This window comes from Etheostoma cragini, chromosome 23 (assembly GCF_013103735.1).
Source record: "Etheostoma cragini isolate CJK2018 chromosome 23, CSU_Ecrag_1.0, whole genome shotgun sequence".
NCBI classification, from domain to species: Eukaryota; Metazoa; Chordata; class Actinopteri; order Perciformes; family Percidae; genus Etheostoma; species Etheostoma cragini.
In genome coordinates this window covers 18107874-18124426 of record NC_048429.1, presented here as the reverse complement: position 1 = coordinate 18124426, position 16553 = coordinate 18107874, and the positions used below count along the sequence as shown (strand labels likewise).

Here is a 16553-nt window from a genome sequence, read left to right as displayed (position 1 = left end):
GAAGGCTGATTGGGTGTGCGATGACAACAACACTGGGAGGGAGGTGTCCCACTTGCTGTGGGATGTCACAGTAACGGTGGGGGTCATTCGGTCTTGTTCTTTTTTGATCCTCGATGGATGCACTGATGCACTCATTTTTTCTAATCATCCCTCCACTCGTCACATCCACTCTTATAATGCTGCCCTGATGTGGAACCCCACACATTATCTTTCTGTGAACCACTGTGCCATGAGCTCTCACTTCTTACATCTTTATTTATACAGGGAAAGATCGGACTGAGACACAGGTCTCTTTCCCAGCTGAGCCCTGTGCACAGCATCATTAAAAAAACACAACAAATTTACAAATAACAATTATATTTAACAGCAATTTGTTATTTAAGCATTGCTTTAAATTACCAAGTGGATCAGTCCCTTTTGAAACTCATTCCAAGTAAAAGAGTCATTGTATACAATTGCAGTTTAGCCCAACTCTGAATGAGCCCATGAAACCTCCAGTACCAACAAATCTTTGGAACAAGTCTGGTAATCAAAAATGTTCCTCTTGAATTGTCCGCTAAGGTAGTTAGGAAGCTTATGCATTATAGCCTTATATACAAACATCAATCAATGCCTGGTCCTCCTAGTTTACATGAATGCTCCGTGACACGTTCACACAACTTGAAAGGCTTCTCATTTGAACATTGAACAGTATGGACCATAGCCTATGACATTTTCCAGACTGCCTTAAAGGTCCCACAACATGACACTTTCACTTTGTGAGGTTTTTTAACAATAATATGAGTTCCCCCGACATGCCTATGGTGACTCAGTGGCTAGAAATGGAGATACGGTAGTTGTAAACCTAGCCCTGGGTATCCTGCTCTGCTTTTAAGAAAATGAAAGCTCATATGGGCTGATCTGGAATCTTGCCCCTTATGAGGTTGTGAGGGGCAAGGTTACCTTCCGTTTCTCTGCTCTGCACGCCCAGATAATGTGGCCCACCCATGAAAGAGAGAAATCATGGCTTTCCATCAAGCAAAGTGGCAGTTGGTCGAGGCCACACCCCCAGCCTCCACCTTGCCCCCCTCTCCTCCTTGAAAGCTACAGACTCAGAAATGGCACATACTAAATCAGTTGGAACGGCTTGTTGTGGGACTGGCTCTACTAGCTGTAATTCTGCACCAAGACTGAATATTGGGAAAGCGACTTCAGACACAGTCTTAGGGGACCACTTAGGTATATATAGGGGTGGCTGTGGCTCAGTGGTAGAGCGGTTGTCTGCCTATCGGAAGGTTGGGGGTACAATCCCTGGCTCTGCAGTCCCATGTCAAAGTGTCCTTGGGCAAGACACTGAACCCCTTGTTGCCCCCGATGCTGCGCATCGAAGTGTGAATGTGTGTGAATGTTTATCTGACGAGCAGGTGGCACCTTTTACGGCAGCCTCGGCCACAGTGTATGAATGTGTGTGAATGGTAAATGAAAAGCGCTTTGAGTAGTCGTTAAGACTAGAAAAGCGCTGTATAAATACAGCACATTTAGACTTCATATACAGTATTAGGGGACCACTATATACAATAAACTTCACATACAGTACTAGGAGACCACTAAGGCCTATATAAAAAAGGCTTCAGATACAGTATTTGGGGACCACTAAGGTCTATATAAAAAAGACTTCAGATACAGTATTAGGACACCACCAAGGTCTATATAAAGAGACTTCAGATTCAGTATTAGGGTACCACTAAGGTCTATATAAAAGAGAATTCAGATACAGTATAAGGGGACTACTAAGGTCTATATAAAAGAGACTTCAGTGAGAAGGCAGAATTGTAACATACCCCTTCCAATACCCCGAGCTATCCTTCCCTTCCAGCTCCAATGCTACCACATCTTTAAATTGCTATTAGTTTTAGTCCTTTTGGTGCCTTATTCCTGTTTTGTCTGGCAAATTTAGCTAACTATTAAGACAGCTAAAAGCAAAAATTGGCACCAGTAATAAAAAGACAATGATGCATGATAAAGCATTAAGTGCATAGGCATAAGGTTTTAACACCAATGACACTAATGATACTACCATTACTTCAGAAAAAACAGCAGTATCAATGGGGACCACTTTTCACTACCTTCAAGACTGAAGCTGTTTTCTAATATGAACTCTGATATTAATCAGGTCTGGATATTGTTCGAAGTTATCATATATTATGATCCGTGTCAGACAGATTCTCACTTACTATAAATACTCTGTCTGGTTTGGTGGCACATGGATAGTGTGCAGGAGACAGGACTTGATGTAGCCACCGTTGTCACATAGGTGGTTCAAAATTTATGCTTTTTTATTTGAATATAGGTATTTTTTATATTTATACTATACTATATATTTATATTTATTTAACAATACCAAGCATCTTGTATGCTTTTTTAGGGGATAAAGTTTTATCTGATCTAATTCTGTTTCTCTACTGCTACAGAACAGACTGGTTCAAATGTACAAACTAATTACCATGTAAACTATTTTTTAGGTGAACTTCACAACTTGATGGGCAAAGTGAGTGAAACATTGTTTCTGATAAGCTGCTAATCTTGATAACCTCCGAATCAGTACTAAATTAAATCGTTATCATTATGTAATTGATAGGTTAGTATACAACCGAGGACCCCCTTGTGTATTTCATGTTTATAATGTAATGAAGCCTACTGAAATGAAGTGAAGGAACAACATAAAAAGTGTCTTAGAAATATATTAAACATGTTTAGACATATTAACAGATTCTAAGATTTGTTAGATTAAAATGTAGCTAATCTAAGAAATATTATAGATTTAAAAATATTGATAAGTTTGTATATGAAATATGAAGCTTTTGTAAAGAAAAAATCTTTTCCCGTACCATTGATCTCAAATTACCATCATTTGAGATCAATGATGTACACAATACTGTATGTCTATGAGGGAATTTGGTCCTCATATTACCATTAAACTGTCTGTCTCTGTCCCTCTCTGACTTTCTCTGTCTCTGTCTGTTTGGATGTGTGGGGACACCGTGTTGACCCACACATATATATTTATACAGCTTCACAGATAGATATGCATGTAAAAAGCTTGTACATTTCAAATTCACCCATAAACTATATATACAAAGGCTGTTAAAAGTTATACCATGGAGGAATTTCAAAGGATGGAGTAATGCCCATGTTGTATTTATTTGTGTAAAAACAATACAAAGAGTAGGGCGTCTGGATAACTCACCTGGTTAAGCGTTGCCCATGTACTAAAGCCCAACAAAGTATTGTTAATTAATAAATAAAACAAAGATGCCTAAATCCCTCTAACACTGAATCATCAGTCCTCCATGGCGGTACCCTGGTTTCTCAAATGCCATGTAAACACCTTATCCCAGTGTAAGTTGTCATACCCCTGTTAACAGACAGAGATAAATTCTTCAGTAACCGAGTTATTTGTGCATGTATTCACCTTAACCAGAGTATTAGTGCGTTCCATTTACCCCAAAACTTGGAAGCCGAAGCTGGGAATGATATCACACCCAAGTTGAATGCGTTCCATTTAAATAGGATTTTTATTGTTTTCATTAGCTCTAGCCAGGTTAGCCATTGTTAGCAATTCCAGTTAAAAAAAACGCATTGCACTTTTTGGTGTTCATACAAACAACAAGTCCACTGATAGAAGTTGGACAGGACTGTGTACAGCTGATGTAGTAAGACACAAATAACAAAGAATTGCTAATAATCAGAATCAGAACCAGCTTTATTTGCCAGGTATGAGGACACATATGAAGAATTTTGCTTTGGCTCATCATTGCTCACAATGCGCTTACACATACAAAACAATAAATACACACATAGACCGGGGAACCATCACCTTATCGTGGTGGAGAGGTTTGTGTGTCCCTATGAACCTGAGGGCTGTGTTGTCTGGAGCTGTGTGCTCCTGGTATGGTCTCCCATGGCAAAGTGGTCTAAGGTGAGGGGCCAGAAAAAGAATGGTTCAAACAACCCATGAAAGACAGAGGAAGAGAGGGAGTGAGCCTACCCGGAGGAGGCCCGGGGCCCCTGTCGGCGGAGCCAGGCCCAGACGGCGGGGTCATCAGCGAGTGCCTTGTGTCCGGGTTTGCCACGGAGCCCGGTCGGGCACAGCCCAAAGAAGCTACGTGGCACCCCTATCTCCATCACATGGGCTCACCACCTGTGTGAGGAACCGCTGGGGTCGGGTGCGCTGCCATACGGGTGGCGGCGAAGGTCAGGGGCCTCGACGGACCAGACCCGGGCGGGAGTTTACCCCGGTGGAAGAGAGGGTCGCCTCCCTACGCCTGCGGGTGATGGGGGGAAAAACTCTGACTGTTGTTTGTGCATATGCACCAAACAGGAGTTCGGAGTATTCGGCCTTCTTGGAGACCTTGAATGGAGTCCTGTATGGGGCTTCAGTAGGGGACTCCATAGTTCTGCTGGGGGACTGGGCGACGCACACGTGGGCAATGATGGAAATACTTGGAGAGGCGTGATTGGGAGAAACGACCTCCCTGATCTGAACCAGCGTGGTTGTCTGTTGTTGGACTTCTGTGCTAGTCATGGACTGTCCATCACAAACACCATGTTCAAACATAGGGATGCTCATAAGTATACGTGGTACCACAGCACCCTAGGCCAAAGGTCAATGATCGATTTTATAATTGTTTCATCTGATCTGAGGCCGAGTGTTTTGGACACTCGGGTGAAGAGAGGGGCAGAGCTGTCAACGGATCACCATCTGGTGGTGAGTTGGGTCAGGGGATAGGGGAGGACTCCGGACAGACCTGGTAAGCCAAAACGCGTTGTGCGGGTAAATTGGGAACGTCTAGAGGAGGCCCCTGTCCGACGGACTTTCAACTCACACCTCCGGCGGAGCTTTTTGTGCATCCCTGTGGAGGCTGGGGGCTTTGAACCTGAGTGGACAATGTTCAAAGTTTCCATTGCTGAAGCTGCGGCAGGGAGCTGTGGTCTAAGGATCTTAGGTGCCTCAAGGGGCGGTAACCCCGAACACCCTGGTGGACACCGGTGGTCAGGGAAGCCGTCCGACTGAAGAAGGAGTCCTTCCGGGATGTGTTATCCCGGAGGACTACGGAGCCAGTTGCAAGGCACCGACATGACAGAGGCAAAGCAGCGGGTGTGGGAGAAGTTCGGAGAAGACATGGAGAAAGACTTGCGGTCGGCACCAAGGTGCTTCTTGAAAACTGTTCGCCACCTCACGAGGGGGAAGCAGGGACTTATCCAAGCTATATACAGTAAGGATGGGACGTTGTTGACCTCAACTGGGGAGGTAATAGAGCGGTGGAAGGAGCACTTTGAGGAACTCCTAAATCCAGCTGACACGTCCTCTGTTGTGGAGGCAGAGCTGGAGGATGATGGGGGATTGTCGTCAATTTCCCTGGTGGAGGTCGCTGAGGTAGTCAAACAACTCCACAGCGGCAAAGCCCCAGGGATTGATGAGATCCGTCCAGAAATGCTGAAAGCTCTGGGTGTGGAGGGGCTGTCTTGGTTGACACGCCTCTTTAACAATGCGTGGAAATCTGGAACAGTGCCTAAGGAGTGGCAGACTGGGGTGGTGGTTCCCCTCTTTAAAAAGGGGGACCAGAGGGTTTGTGCCAATTACAGGGGTATCACACTTCTCAGCCTCCCTGGTAAAGTCTACTCCAAGGTGCTGGAAAGGAGGGCTCGGCCGATAGTCGAACCTCGGATTGAAGAGGAACAATGCGGATTCCGTCCTGGTCGTGGAACAAGGGATCAGATCTTTACTCTCGCAAGGATCCTGGAGGGAGCCTGGGAGTATGCCCAACCAGTCTACATGTGTTTTGTGGATCTGGAGAAGGCGTATGACCGGGTCCCCCGGGAGAAACTGTGGGAGGTGCTGCAGGAGTATAGGGTGAGGGGGTCCCTTCTTAGGGCCATCCAATCTCTGTATGACCAAAGCGAGAGCTGTGTCCGGCTTCTCGGCAGTAAGTTGGACTTCTTCAGGGTGAGGGTTGGCCTCCGCCAGGGCTGCGCTTTGTCACCAATCCTGTTTATAATATTTATGGACAGGATATCGAGGCGTAGTCGGGGCGGGGAGGGGTTGCAGTTTGGTGGGCTCAGGATCTCGTCGCTGCTTTTTGCAGACGATGTGGCCCTGATGGCATCATCGGTCTGTGACCTTCAGCACTCACTCGATCAGTTTGCAGCTGAGTGTGAAACAGCTGGGATGAGGATCAGCAACTCAAAATCTGAGGCCATGGTTCTCAGCAGGAAACCGATGGAGTGCTTTCTTCGGGTAGGGAGTGAGTCCTTACCCCAAGTGAAGGAGTTTAACTACCTTGGGGTCTTGTTCGCAAGTGAGGGGACCATGGAGCGTGAGATTAGTCGGAGAATTGGAGCAGCTGGTGCGGTATTACATTCTGTTTATCGCAACGTTGTGATGAAAAGAGAGCTGAGCCAGAAGGCAAAGCTCTCGATCTACCGGGCAATTTTCGTTTCTACCCTCACCTATGGTCATGAAGGATGGGTCATGACCGAAAGAACGAGATTCAGGTTACAAGCGGCCGCAATGGGTTTCCTCAGGAGGGTGGCTGGCGTCTCCCTTAGAGATAGGGTGAGAAGCACAGTTATCCAAGAGAAGCTTGGTGTAGAGCCGCTGCTCCTTCATGTCGAAAGGAGCCAGTTGAGGTGGTTCGGGCATCTGGTAAGGATGCCTCCTGGGCGCCTCCCTAGGGAGGTGTTCCAGGCACGTCCAGCTGGGAGGAGGCCTCGGGGAAGACCCAGGACAAGGTGGAGAGATTATATCTCCAACCTGGCCTGGGAACGCCTCGGGATCCCTCAGTCGGAGCTGGTTGATGTGGCTCGGCAAAGGGAAGTTTGGGGTCCTCTACTGGAGCTGCTGCCCCCGCGACCCAATACCGGATAAGCGGTCGAAGATGGATGGATGGACACTATAAACAGAAACAATATAGACAGGTTGACTCTAAGCTACTACAGCTTTCACAACGGCACGGAACAAAACCGAACTAGAGCCAATGAATATAAAAATACGACTTGTACTCAGGTGTGTTGTCATTCCCTGCTTTGGCTTCCAAGTTCTGAGGTAATTGATCGCACTTTTAGCTCAGGTTACGCGCCTGTACATGCTCTGTGGGTTCTAACCCCCCCTCCCCACTGCGCTGCAGGTTTCTAAACCAGAATAAGAAGAAAGCAGTTGGAAGCAACGGCCCCATAAACAAAACAGTAACAACACAAGCTTTAAACCATTAAACTCACTGAGGACTTTGCCATAAGACTTATAGAATGTACGAACTGTATACGCTAAATCTTAAAAGTGGCCTTTCAGTCCAAATAATGCTTTAAAAACAAAGGTTTGCCACGAGTACATTCACAAAAACACCCTAGGTGGCATTTTGGCTAGAGTTACGCTTTATAGACCATACCCTGTTACTGCTGTGCATAGACACGCACTGATTTTAGCTCCTGTCTGGACAAAACCTGGGCTGGCACAGGCCTGATGACAACCAGCAAAGAGTGGAGATGAGGCCAGTTGCCAGTTCTTTGAGCCAATGGGAGATACAATGCCTTTCTCAAGAGCACCTGGCAGCGCCCAGGAGGTGAACTGCCATTTCTGCAGCTAACAATCCACAATCTGTACTTTGGTTCATACTGTGGCTTGAACCAGTGACCCTCTGGTTCACAACCCGACTCCTTGATTCATATGGGTACCTGTGATCATAGCATTTTAGCACACACACAGTGTTGAACTGAATGATTTATAGAGTAAACTATTTAAATAAATATAAATTTTAATATAAAGAAATAGAAACAATAAATAATAATACAGAAATATACATATGTAAAATATATATAGAAATATATCTTCATGGTCTCCCATACAACTGTGCTTAGAGTCAAGCTCAGACGGAGAAAGTGGCTGCTCTGTTTCCACTGGCTGTGTCTCAGTGGTAGACCAGTTGCCTGCCATTATATTACTGATAGAAATTAAGACCATATTTACAAAACAACGCTAACGAGTTGTAATAAATCAGATACATGTGTTAATTACTGAAGCAGTAGCTTTTCCAACTGAGCTGGAAGTTCAAGTTTCCAACAATGAGTCGGTTCAAGCTTCACTTCTCCGGCTGCCATTTACCTGTACAGACGCTGCTGTCAATAACAAAGTGTCCATGGTGGACTCCACTGTTTAAATAGGTCATAGTTAAAAATAACATACTGTTGACTCATCATATGCATGAACTGGTACTGCTGCCCGCTTCCTCTAAGCAATTCACACACTCACTCACACAAGCATACACACACACACATACACACACACACACTGTCCTTCGGGATGTGACTGCAACGTCACCTTCCAAGTCCAACCTTGGTCTGTATAATAGCTGACAAACTTGTAAATACATTTTGCCATTAATGCTTACGTGCTGGAAAAGCATTTCTCCAGTGTTGTAGTACTCAAGTCTTGGTCTCGAGACCACTTTTTGAAGGTCTCAGTCTCGTCATGGAATCAAATGCATTTTACTCTGCCTTGTCTCGGCCCAAGATAAAGACCAAAACTGCAGGGATTCTTTGTATTGTTTGCTCATAAAAAACCAAGCAATATTCCTACACATAAAATTCACCTCGTTTGGTTATTTTATCAAGGCATTTCTTATAATAAACTTATGGCAATAAAAAGGGAGTAAATTAAGATTTATCAATTCAGGTTAATTTGAGTAGAGGCTTTGGTTAGAGTTTTCCACATTATCGTGTCATACCATGTGGGTCTAGCCCTGCCGTGGTCTTGGTCTTGTCTCGGTCTCCATACATTCTGGTCTTGGTGATGACTTGGTCTCAGATTAGGTGGACTTGACTAAAACCCTGCTGTTTCCTGATGCATATTGATCAGAAATACTTGTTGATCACTAACCTCGTTAGCTGAAATTGATTGTCAGACTAAGAGGAGATAGCTCAATTCAATTCTATTCAATTTTGTTTATAGTATCAAATCATAACAAGAGTTATCTCAAGACACTTTACAGATAGAGTAGGTCTAAACCACATGCTATACTTTACAAAGACCCAACTATTCCAGTAATTCCCCCAAGAGCAAGCATTTAGTGCAACAGTGGCGAGGAAAAACTCAATTTAGGAGGAGACCTGGGACAGATGTGAAACAGAATACTCTGCAGATTTACAGGAACAATGTTATCACATACCAAGCTATATGTAATGAACACAGCCTAGTAGTTGCAGCGTAACAAGAATCCGTTTCCATACCTCCAAAGTGCTGGAGCTTGTATCGGCCTGTGACATAAAATAGCTACAAGATATCACAAACTGTCCACACACAACAAGCTGGTTGCAAAATGTCCTAAGGGTCCCTTTAACCATACTAACATACACATGGAAACATACAGTATAATAGTCTGGGTAGCAGTGTACCTCTGTAAAAAAAAAGGCAGGGCCTAAAAGCTGGACTAATCAATATTTTGATATGATCAATGGATAAAATGGTTTTGTGTAATGCGTAATGTAAAAGGACTTGTACATATTGACAAACCCACTGAGCTTTATAACATCTTTTAGCTCACTGTTTAGTTTAGTTTTTTTGAACCAGAACCTCCCCTCAGCCCTGTTCCCAGCAGCAGTAGGGAGTTGTTATCAAAGAAAAGGCTCTGATAAACCCACTGTATACTACCTGCAACAGCAGAAAGACACAGTTAGCAACTAGATGATAAATATGGTGAAGCATTTAGCAGTTATGGAGTCAGATATTTCCCTCGGGAGTTAACCAGAGCTAAATGAGAGTTAATATTGGACTTAGATTCATCTGGTGGACACAAACATAACTCCAAATCAATACTAATGTTGTTCTGTCTGTGGGATGTATCAATAGATCACAGCCTGCTAACATGTTGTTCTTAACTAGTTTGTAAGGCGACGACATGTCCGCATTGTGTTTTATTGGAGATTTAACACATGGCCTCTCTTTAAGACATGGCCAAAAGTCCGTGTCTTATGTGACCTTTAATGTTCCTGTCAAAGTGACAGTTGCTGGCATACTACATTTTAAAGTCACTTAACAAATTACTAATCACCTAGAAATTTACATTAGATACACTTTTACTGAGAAAGTAATGTGTAAGGACTGACTCTTAGGAACTAAAGTTAGACTTGTATAAGTACTTCTTATGGTATAAATAAATAATCATAGCCAGTTGGCTTTTAGTTGGTCCAAAAACATGTTTCAGCAGTGTAACTAAAGAGAAAATTCTGTTTACAACATAGAGTAGTTATGGAAGCCCAAGAAAATTAACAAAAAAAGTTATCATTGGTACTTTAAAATCCTTGTATTAGTCAAATTATAACCTGTATCTTATGATTTAAATTGGACACTTTAAAATATCATAAGCTATAAAATGTACAATTATGTAATTCAAAAACATAATGCAATATCAAAGAACATAAAATAGGCCAATATTAAAAGAACACAGTCAAAAAATAGGCCTACATAAACAAATATAGAGTACAAGAAAAATGTATAGGCTAATATTGAAGCTACATTACTACAATAACGTAAGTAATAAAAAAATGATAATACAACAAATAAAGCTAACATAGTTGACCTAGAGTTCAGAACATGGAGTTCTTGTGGACCTGTACAGCCCACAATAAATTAGGCCTAAGCAATAGAAAGTGATGCTCATGTAGGATTGACATTAACACATCACACATTAGGCTATAACTTATTTATTATATAGCCTAACTTATTTTTTAAGTGACCATACTTGCCTGGAACGGTACAAATGTAACAATTAGGTCTAATTAGTTTTAAAAGTAAGAAACGTCTTGTAGGCTATGAGTTATTTAACCAATTAAAGCTTGACTTCTTCGAGTAAGGAGCCCTACCCCTGCCGAGCCCACCTCCTGCAGCTGCTCCAGTTCCAGCCTCAGCGTCTCCTGCTCGGCCTCCAGCTCAGCGTACTGCTGCTTCAGGCTCTGGTTCTCCTCCAGAACCACCAGCCCGCACTCCGCCGCCCGGATCTTCTCGCGGTTGGCCTCCGCCAGCTCCCGGGTCAGACGCTCCACCTCGGTCCGGCACTGCTCCACCGTGTCCCCGCATCCTGCTCCACCGGCAGCCATCGCTGCTCTCTCCCTCCCTCTGCCCTCTCCTCCCAGCGTCGGATGAGCAGAGAGCCCCGGCGGAGGGAGAAATAGCTGAGGTAGACAACAAACCCCCACCGCTTCCCCTCAAAAGAATCACACCGCTGCCTCAAAGCTCAGCTTTAAAAAATAAAAAATAAAAATCAAGTAGGCCTATCTATTTAAAAGAAACACCGCAAATATCCTTAAAGCGTTGTCATCCTCACCATCATCAGAGAAACTCATCTTCTGCCATGTGATGCTCTAAATGATGCAGCTTTTTATCTTCCGCTGCCCGCATCCTTCTCCCCTCCCTCTGCTCTGTTTTTCTGCTTATTCACCGGCATTAGGACGCCATCTCTGCCTGCAGCCGTGTGGGAAGGCACACTCCCCGCTCTTTGTCCTTCTGCTGCAGACTCAAGGTTTGGCTCCTCAGTGAGAAGAATACCTTGCCTCACCTGACGAAACAAAGCATATACTATCAGGAGCTGTAGCCTTTATGAGCCGTTTGGAAATCACACTCATTTTCTTTAGTTATACATCTTCTTTTGTCAGGCTACTAGACCTACTATTGTAATGAAATGTACACATTTATTTTTCTTTTTACAGGTTTTAAAGTTTTAATGTATTGATAATTAACTTAAATATGAAAATGTAGGTGCTGTCCACAATAGTGGGCTATAATAGCTAACCTTTTTGTTGTTTATAGGAACACATTATTTATATTGAATTAGGCCTATATTCATATCAAAATTCTTAAGCTTAGATTATGTTTCTCTTTCTTTCTGCCTGGCAAAGATGTGGGCCTATAGGAATAACAATAAGGGCAGTTTTGATACATCAAAATCTGCATAATTTATTATGAGCACACTTTTTTTGTAACTTTTATTGTAAGTTATCACAATAATATAGCACTTCAAACTAACATTTATATTTACCTGTAAATGCCCATGATAGCCCTACTTGTTGATATTGTTAAATTAAATTGTCGCTTTATACTTTTTCCAAAATGTACTACGATTATAGTGTCAAATCATAACAGAGGTTATTTCAGGATGTCGAACGATTCCACCCAAAAGTCCAGCAGTCTTAAACAAGAGTAGAATAACTAAGAACAGGTCCATGGAAAACCTGTGCCAGTTCTATAAGCTATAAGCTTATATAACTCTAAGGTTTATCAAAGAGGAGAGTTTTAAGCTCTTAAACGTGGATGTGGTGTCTGTCTCCCAAACCCCAACTGGGAGCTGGTTCCACAGGAGAGGCGCCTGACCTGAAGCCTCTAGCTCCCATTCTACTTTCAGAGACTATGAAAACCACAAGTAGCCCTGTATTCTGGGATTGCAGTGTTCTAGTGGGGTAATTATGAGCTCTTTAAGATAGGATTGTGACCAATCATTAGGAGCTTGTTAGGTAAGGAGAAGGGCTTTACATTAAACATTACATTACATGATTTCAATACCGAAAGCCAGTGCAGAGAAGGAAACCCTGAAGATTAAGAAGAAAATTCCATACTTCTATACTATGTGCATTCAAACAGAGGAAAAGAGAGGTTTGCACTTTATTCATTTAATATTCCTACATTAGTTCTAGGACACTGGGATGAATGTGTGTTTGTGTGTGTGTGTGTGTGTGTGTGTGTGTGTGTGTGTGTGTGTGTGTGTGTGTGTGTGTGTGTGTGTGTGTCTGTGTCTGTCAGTTAGCAATGTTTAGTTTGAAAGAACCTGTTTGTACTTGATATCTTAATTTCCTGTTACTGTAAAGTAGTAGGTTATAGACCTTTATATCTCTACAATGCATTATGTTGCCATTGCCATTTGTATCCTTCAAAACAATATTTTACAACATGATTACTTTATAATCTTATCCTGACAAAAAATATTTTGATAAAAATATGTGAATCTTCACGTGTGAGATGATAAGTCTAATACAAGTTTACAATTGGGTCAATAGGGTTGGATACAGTAGTAGACAAGACAAAAGACAAATCCAGCTAAGGATAAACACTTCATTATGGTATCAGCGTAAAGTGAAGGAGTTAATTTCCTGCAGGGGGCAGCAGCAGCCTACGCCGGAGATGCGTTTCTCCTGCCAAAAAGCACATGGAGAAATCGTTGTCCTGCTTTCAACATAAAAGTAAGAAAAGTTTAAGATTTCACTTTATTTATAATGCATTCAATTTTCACAGTTAAGATTAGATTAATTATACACGTCAAAGTTTTCAAATATATTATTATACATCCCTGCGTAAAAGATGTAGGCCACTTGTGGAAAAAGAACCAGTAGTGGACATTCAACTTTTTTTTTTTTTTTTTTTTTTTTTTAAATGTTTACACCATTCACCAAGACCAATTCCATGTGAAGTTATTAAGTGTTGTTATTTTGGCAATAAACCTTTTTTTGATTCTGAAGGTCAGAACACAAGTCATGAAAAATACTATAAACACTGTTCACCAGCTATCATTCACACTGTCACTAATTGCCACAGGATTACTAAAATTAAATGGAAAATGTGATTGTCTTCTGAAGCAACTCGCTTTTCGTGAGTAGAAATCTTACAAAAAGCATTGTTTTGCAAGCTGCAAGCTGTCTGCTACAGAGACTCAAAATGTTCAATAATAAATAAGACAATATTAATCAAATTAATCAGACATTCAGTCCATGGCGACAAGCGAATGCCTGTTTGACTTCTTTGACAGATAAAGACAGTGATGGAAAATTATAAAACTGTGTTTTGAAATTACAACAGACAATATACATTTGAAAATAAAAACAGCTGAAACTCCAAAAAGATGTTATCATGGAGAGAAAAAACAGGATTAAGCAGCAGTTCATTTTGATGACTGAATCATTTTAAAACTCTATGAAATTATTGTCTTTTGTCTTATTTGTTTATGCGGATATGTATCTCTTAATAATGACTTGAACACTATTTTTTATTTATTTTATATTGACCACTCCTTTTCCAGTCAGTCGAGTATTAGTGCCGATTTTATTGTCAAACCGGAAGTTGTTTTTTTGTTTTCGTTGGCGGAACAACACCGGCTATATTATCACTGTATAGTTACTCCGCGTTGCACGTTGCTAGTTAGTTGCAATGTTGTAGCTATTAGCACGAGAGCTAATCCTTCGCTGGGAGGGGGACCCGCCGATTAGTTTGACAGACATACGGAGGGAATTCTAACTCATTATTCAACTGCCGGCCAACGGAAATCACTCTCCCAAATAGTTACATTAGCTAGCTGGTTTTCTTGTCATTCTTCTAACCAGCTAGCCTAGCCCGCTAGCCTAGCCTGCTAGCTAGAAAGCTATCCTGCTATAGCATATAGTTCTACTGTGTACTCCCTCTGTGTTAACAGTGTCCTGCCCAGCTGGAGTACCATGGCGATGAGACAGACTCCCCTCACTTGCTCCGGTCACACCCGGCCTGTGGTGGACCTGGCCTTCAGTGGAATCACTCCCTATGGCTACTTTCTCATCAGCGCCTGCAAGGGTGAGACCAATGGACTGCCTATAAACGTTAATGTTAGCAAATAATGTTTTACTAAAAAATACTCGAAGTGGTTCTAAGACATAAATCTAAGGTGAATGCTGAGTTAACTTTACTTAATTTCTTGGAAGCTGCTGTTGCCATAATGCTATATCAGACGTTTTCCTATCAAAGTGAAGCAGTCTGGCTTGTTGAATAAACACCTGTCGACTGCTGTATCTACAGGTTTCGTCCTAAGATGCATTTGTCCTTTGTATCCTCCCTGCTTTAATTTTGTTAGATGGCAAGCCCATGTTGCGCCAGGGAGACACAGGGGACTGGATAGGAACGTTTCTGGGTCACAAAGGCGCTGTCTGGGGAGCCACTCTGAATACAGACGCCACCAAGGCAGCCACTGCCGCAGCTGACTTCACAGCGTGAGTAAAGAGTCCAGACCTGCGTGTGTCTTCTTCAAGATGTCTAAAATAATCTAGGTTTTCACCTACTACTTTAACTGTAATAAGTAGCTGGTAAACTGGTACTGATCATTGTTTCGATAGATTTTAGCAAACTAAAAAATATATAAGGATTATAAAAGAATACATTTTTCCTGACTCCAGGGGCATGTATCATAAAGCCAGTTTAGTGGGTTACCCAGCAATCTTAGGGTTTCATTCAGGTTTGTCAGCATCGTTAAACTGGTCACTAAGCTACCATAGTAACTTGCACTGCACAGATAACACGTTCTGGGGGTGATTTAACTTCAGAGCATAAAGATTAAAACACTTAAGGTACCTTTCCATATACACTGTTTTCACGGATGGGATCACCCGGCTTCCCGGTGTTATGTGCCTTCTGGTTTTTCCACCTACTGGTTTCCTATGTTGACAGATTCGCTACATATTCATAAACATTTTACTGGTCTTTGCATGTCGCACTTCAATTCAGCAGAGGGATCCTGAAACAATGGGTCTGAAATGACTGGTTATCCTGGGCTGGAAACACATGATCTCAAGGCTTTCAAACACTTACAGTAACAAGATCCCTGTGGTATGAAAAGAAGCAGATGTAGGCTCAAATGCCAGTAACCTACAACGTTATGTTTATGACTGAAGATAATTAATTTAAACCCCTTGCTACAATACAAAGTTCTGCTTGAAAGTAGTTTGCGCCAGCCTTTTGAATTGTTTCTGTTGAAGCCTATAGGCTATACTGTGTCACCTATGCACCTATGGTTTGAATCCATTGCGACAAGAATCATCCTAATGTCTTTTAAAACACATTTTTCTATGGTAGAATGTTGTAGTTATGTAGTGCTCAGATATTCAGTTCAGTACAGTTCATATTGAGGTGCGACATGCAAAGGCCAGTAAAATGTTTATGAATATGTGGCGAATCTGTTGACGGGGGTAGCCGTTGATATGTTTACACGGCATCTGGACAGGCTGGGAAACCAGTAGGTGGAAAAACCAGAAGGCACATAACACCAGCATTGCACTCTCTTCACTGGAAAGCAAAGAAAAAAGCCTACATCCTCCTACAACCGCGATGGCTGCAGCTAATTGGACGGAAGACTCACGTTGGTCTGGCTGCACCGGGATAAAAAAAAAATATATATATATTTTTGGGTAACTTGGCTGTATGCTCTCACTCTTCCGCTTCGACCATCCAAACGCATTGACTTGAATGGCTTAGATTGGTGTCGGAAATTGAGTGATCTTTCATACAAACATAGATAAAGTACTAAGTTTACAATATAATAAAAGTAAGACAAATAAATTGAGACATTCTATTGATTAGTAGTATCAATTCTACTGAATAGGGTCGTGGCCTTGGTGAACGTCTAGCACTTCCTGATGGTCCTTCAGTTCTGGTGTTCTGTCATCTAATGGCGTTTTTCCACTGCTGGTAACAGCTTGCCTCGGCTCGCCTCGGCCCGCCTCGGTTCGCCTCGGCCCAT

The 16553-nt window shown here is 42.4% G+C and overlaps 2 protein-coding genes and 1 long non-coding RNA gene across 7 annotated transcripts in view; 1 reads left to right on the top strand and 2 right to left on the bottom strand.

The window, feature by feature from the left end:
• Window positions 1-11548, bottom strand: part of LOC117938516 (protein bicaudal D homolog 1-like) — a 64485-nt gene extending 52937 nt beyond the window's left edge. For 2 of the 4 annotated variants that reach the window (XM_034863160.1, XM_034863161.1), the window contains exon 1: window positions 10894-11548. In XM_034863160.1, the coding sequence (XP_034719051.1) occupies window positions 10894-11127 (234 nt within the window). In that variant the 5' untranslated portion in view covers window positions 11128-11548. The remainder of the gene's footprint in view (window positions 1-10893) is intronic. The other 2 variants (XM_034863162.1, XM_034863165.1) reach the window with 1 other exon arrangement.
• A 2100-nt stretch (window positions 11549-13648) lies between these two features.
• Window positions 13649-16553, bottom strand: part of LOC117938570 — an 11199-nt gene continuing 8294 nt past the window's right edge. Inside the window, exon 3 of the long non-coding RNA XR_004655433.1 lies at window positions 13649-13660. This is a non-coding gene — a long non-coding RNA (uncharacterized LOC117938570). The remainder of the gene's footprint in view (window positions 13661-16553) is intronic.
• The window catches only part of strap (serine/threonine kinase receptor associated protein), an 8058-nt gene continuing 5649 nt past the window's right edge, over window positions 14145-16553 (top strand). For both annotated transcript variants that reach the window (XR_004655416.1, XM_034863203.1), the window contains exons 1-2: window positions 14145-14617; window positions 14895-15030. Coding sequence is in view for 1 of the 2 variants with exons in the window: in XM_034863203.1 (XP_034719094.1) it covers window positions 14506-14617; window positions 14895-15030 (248 nt within the window). In the remaining variant the exon portion in view is untranslated. The remainder of the gene's footprint in view (window positions 14618-14894; window positions 15031-16553) is intronic.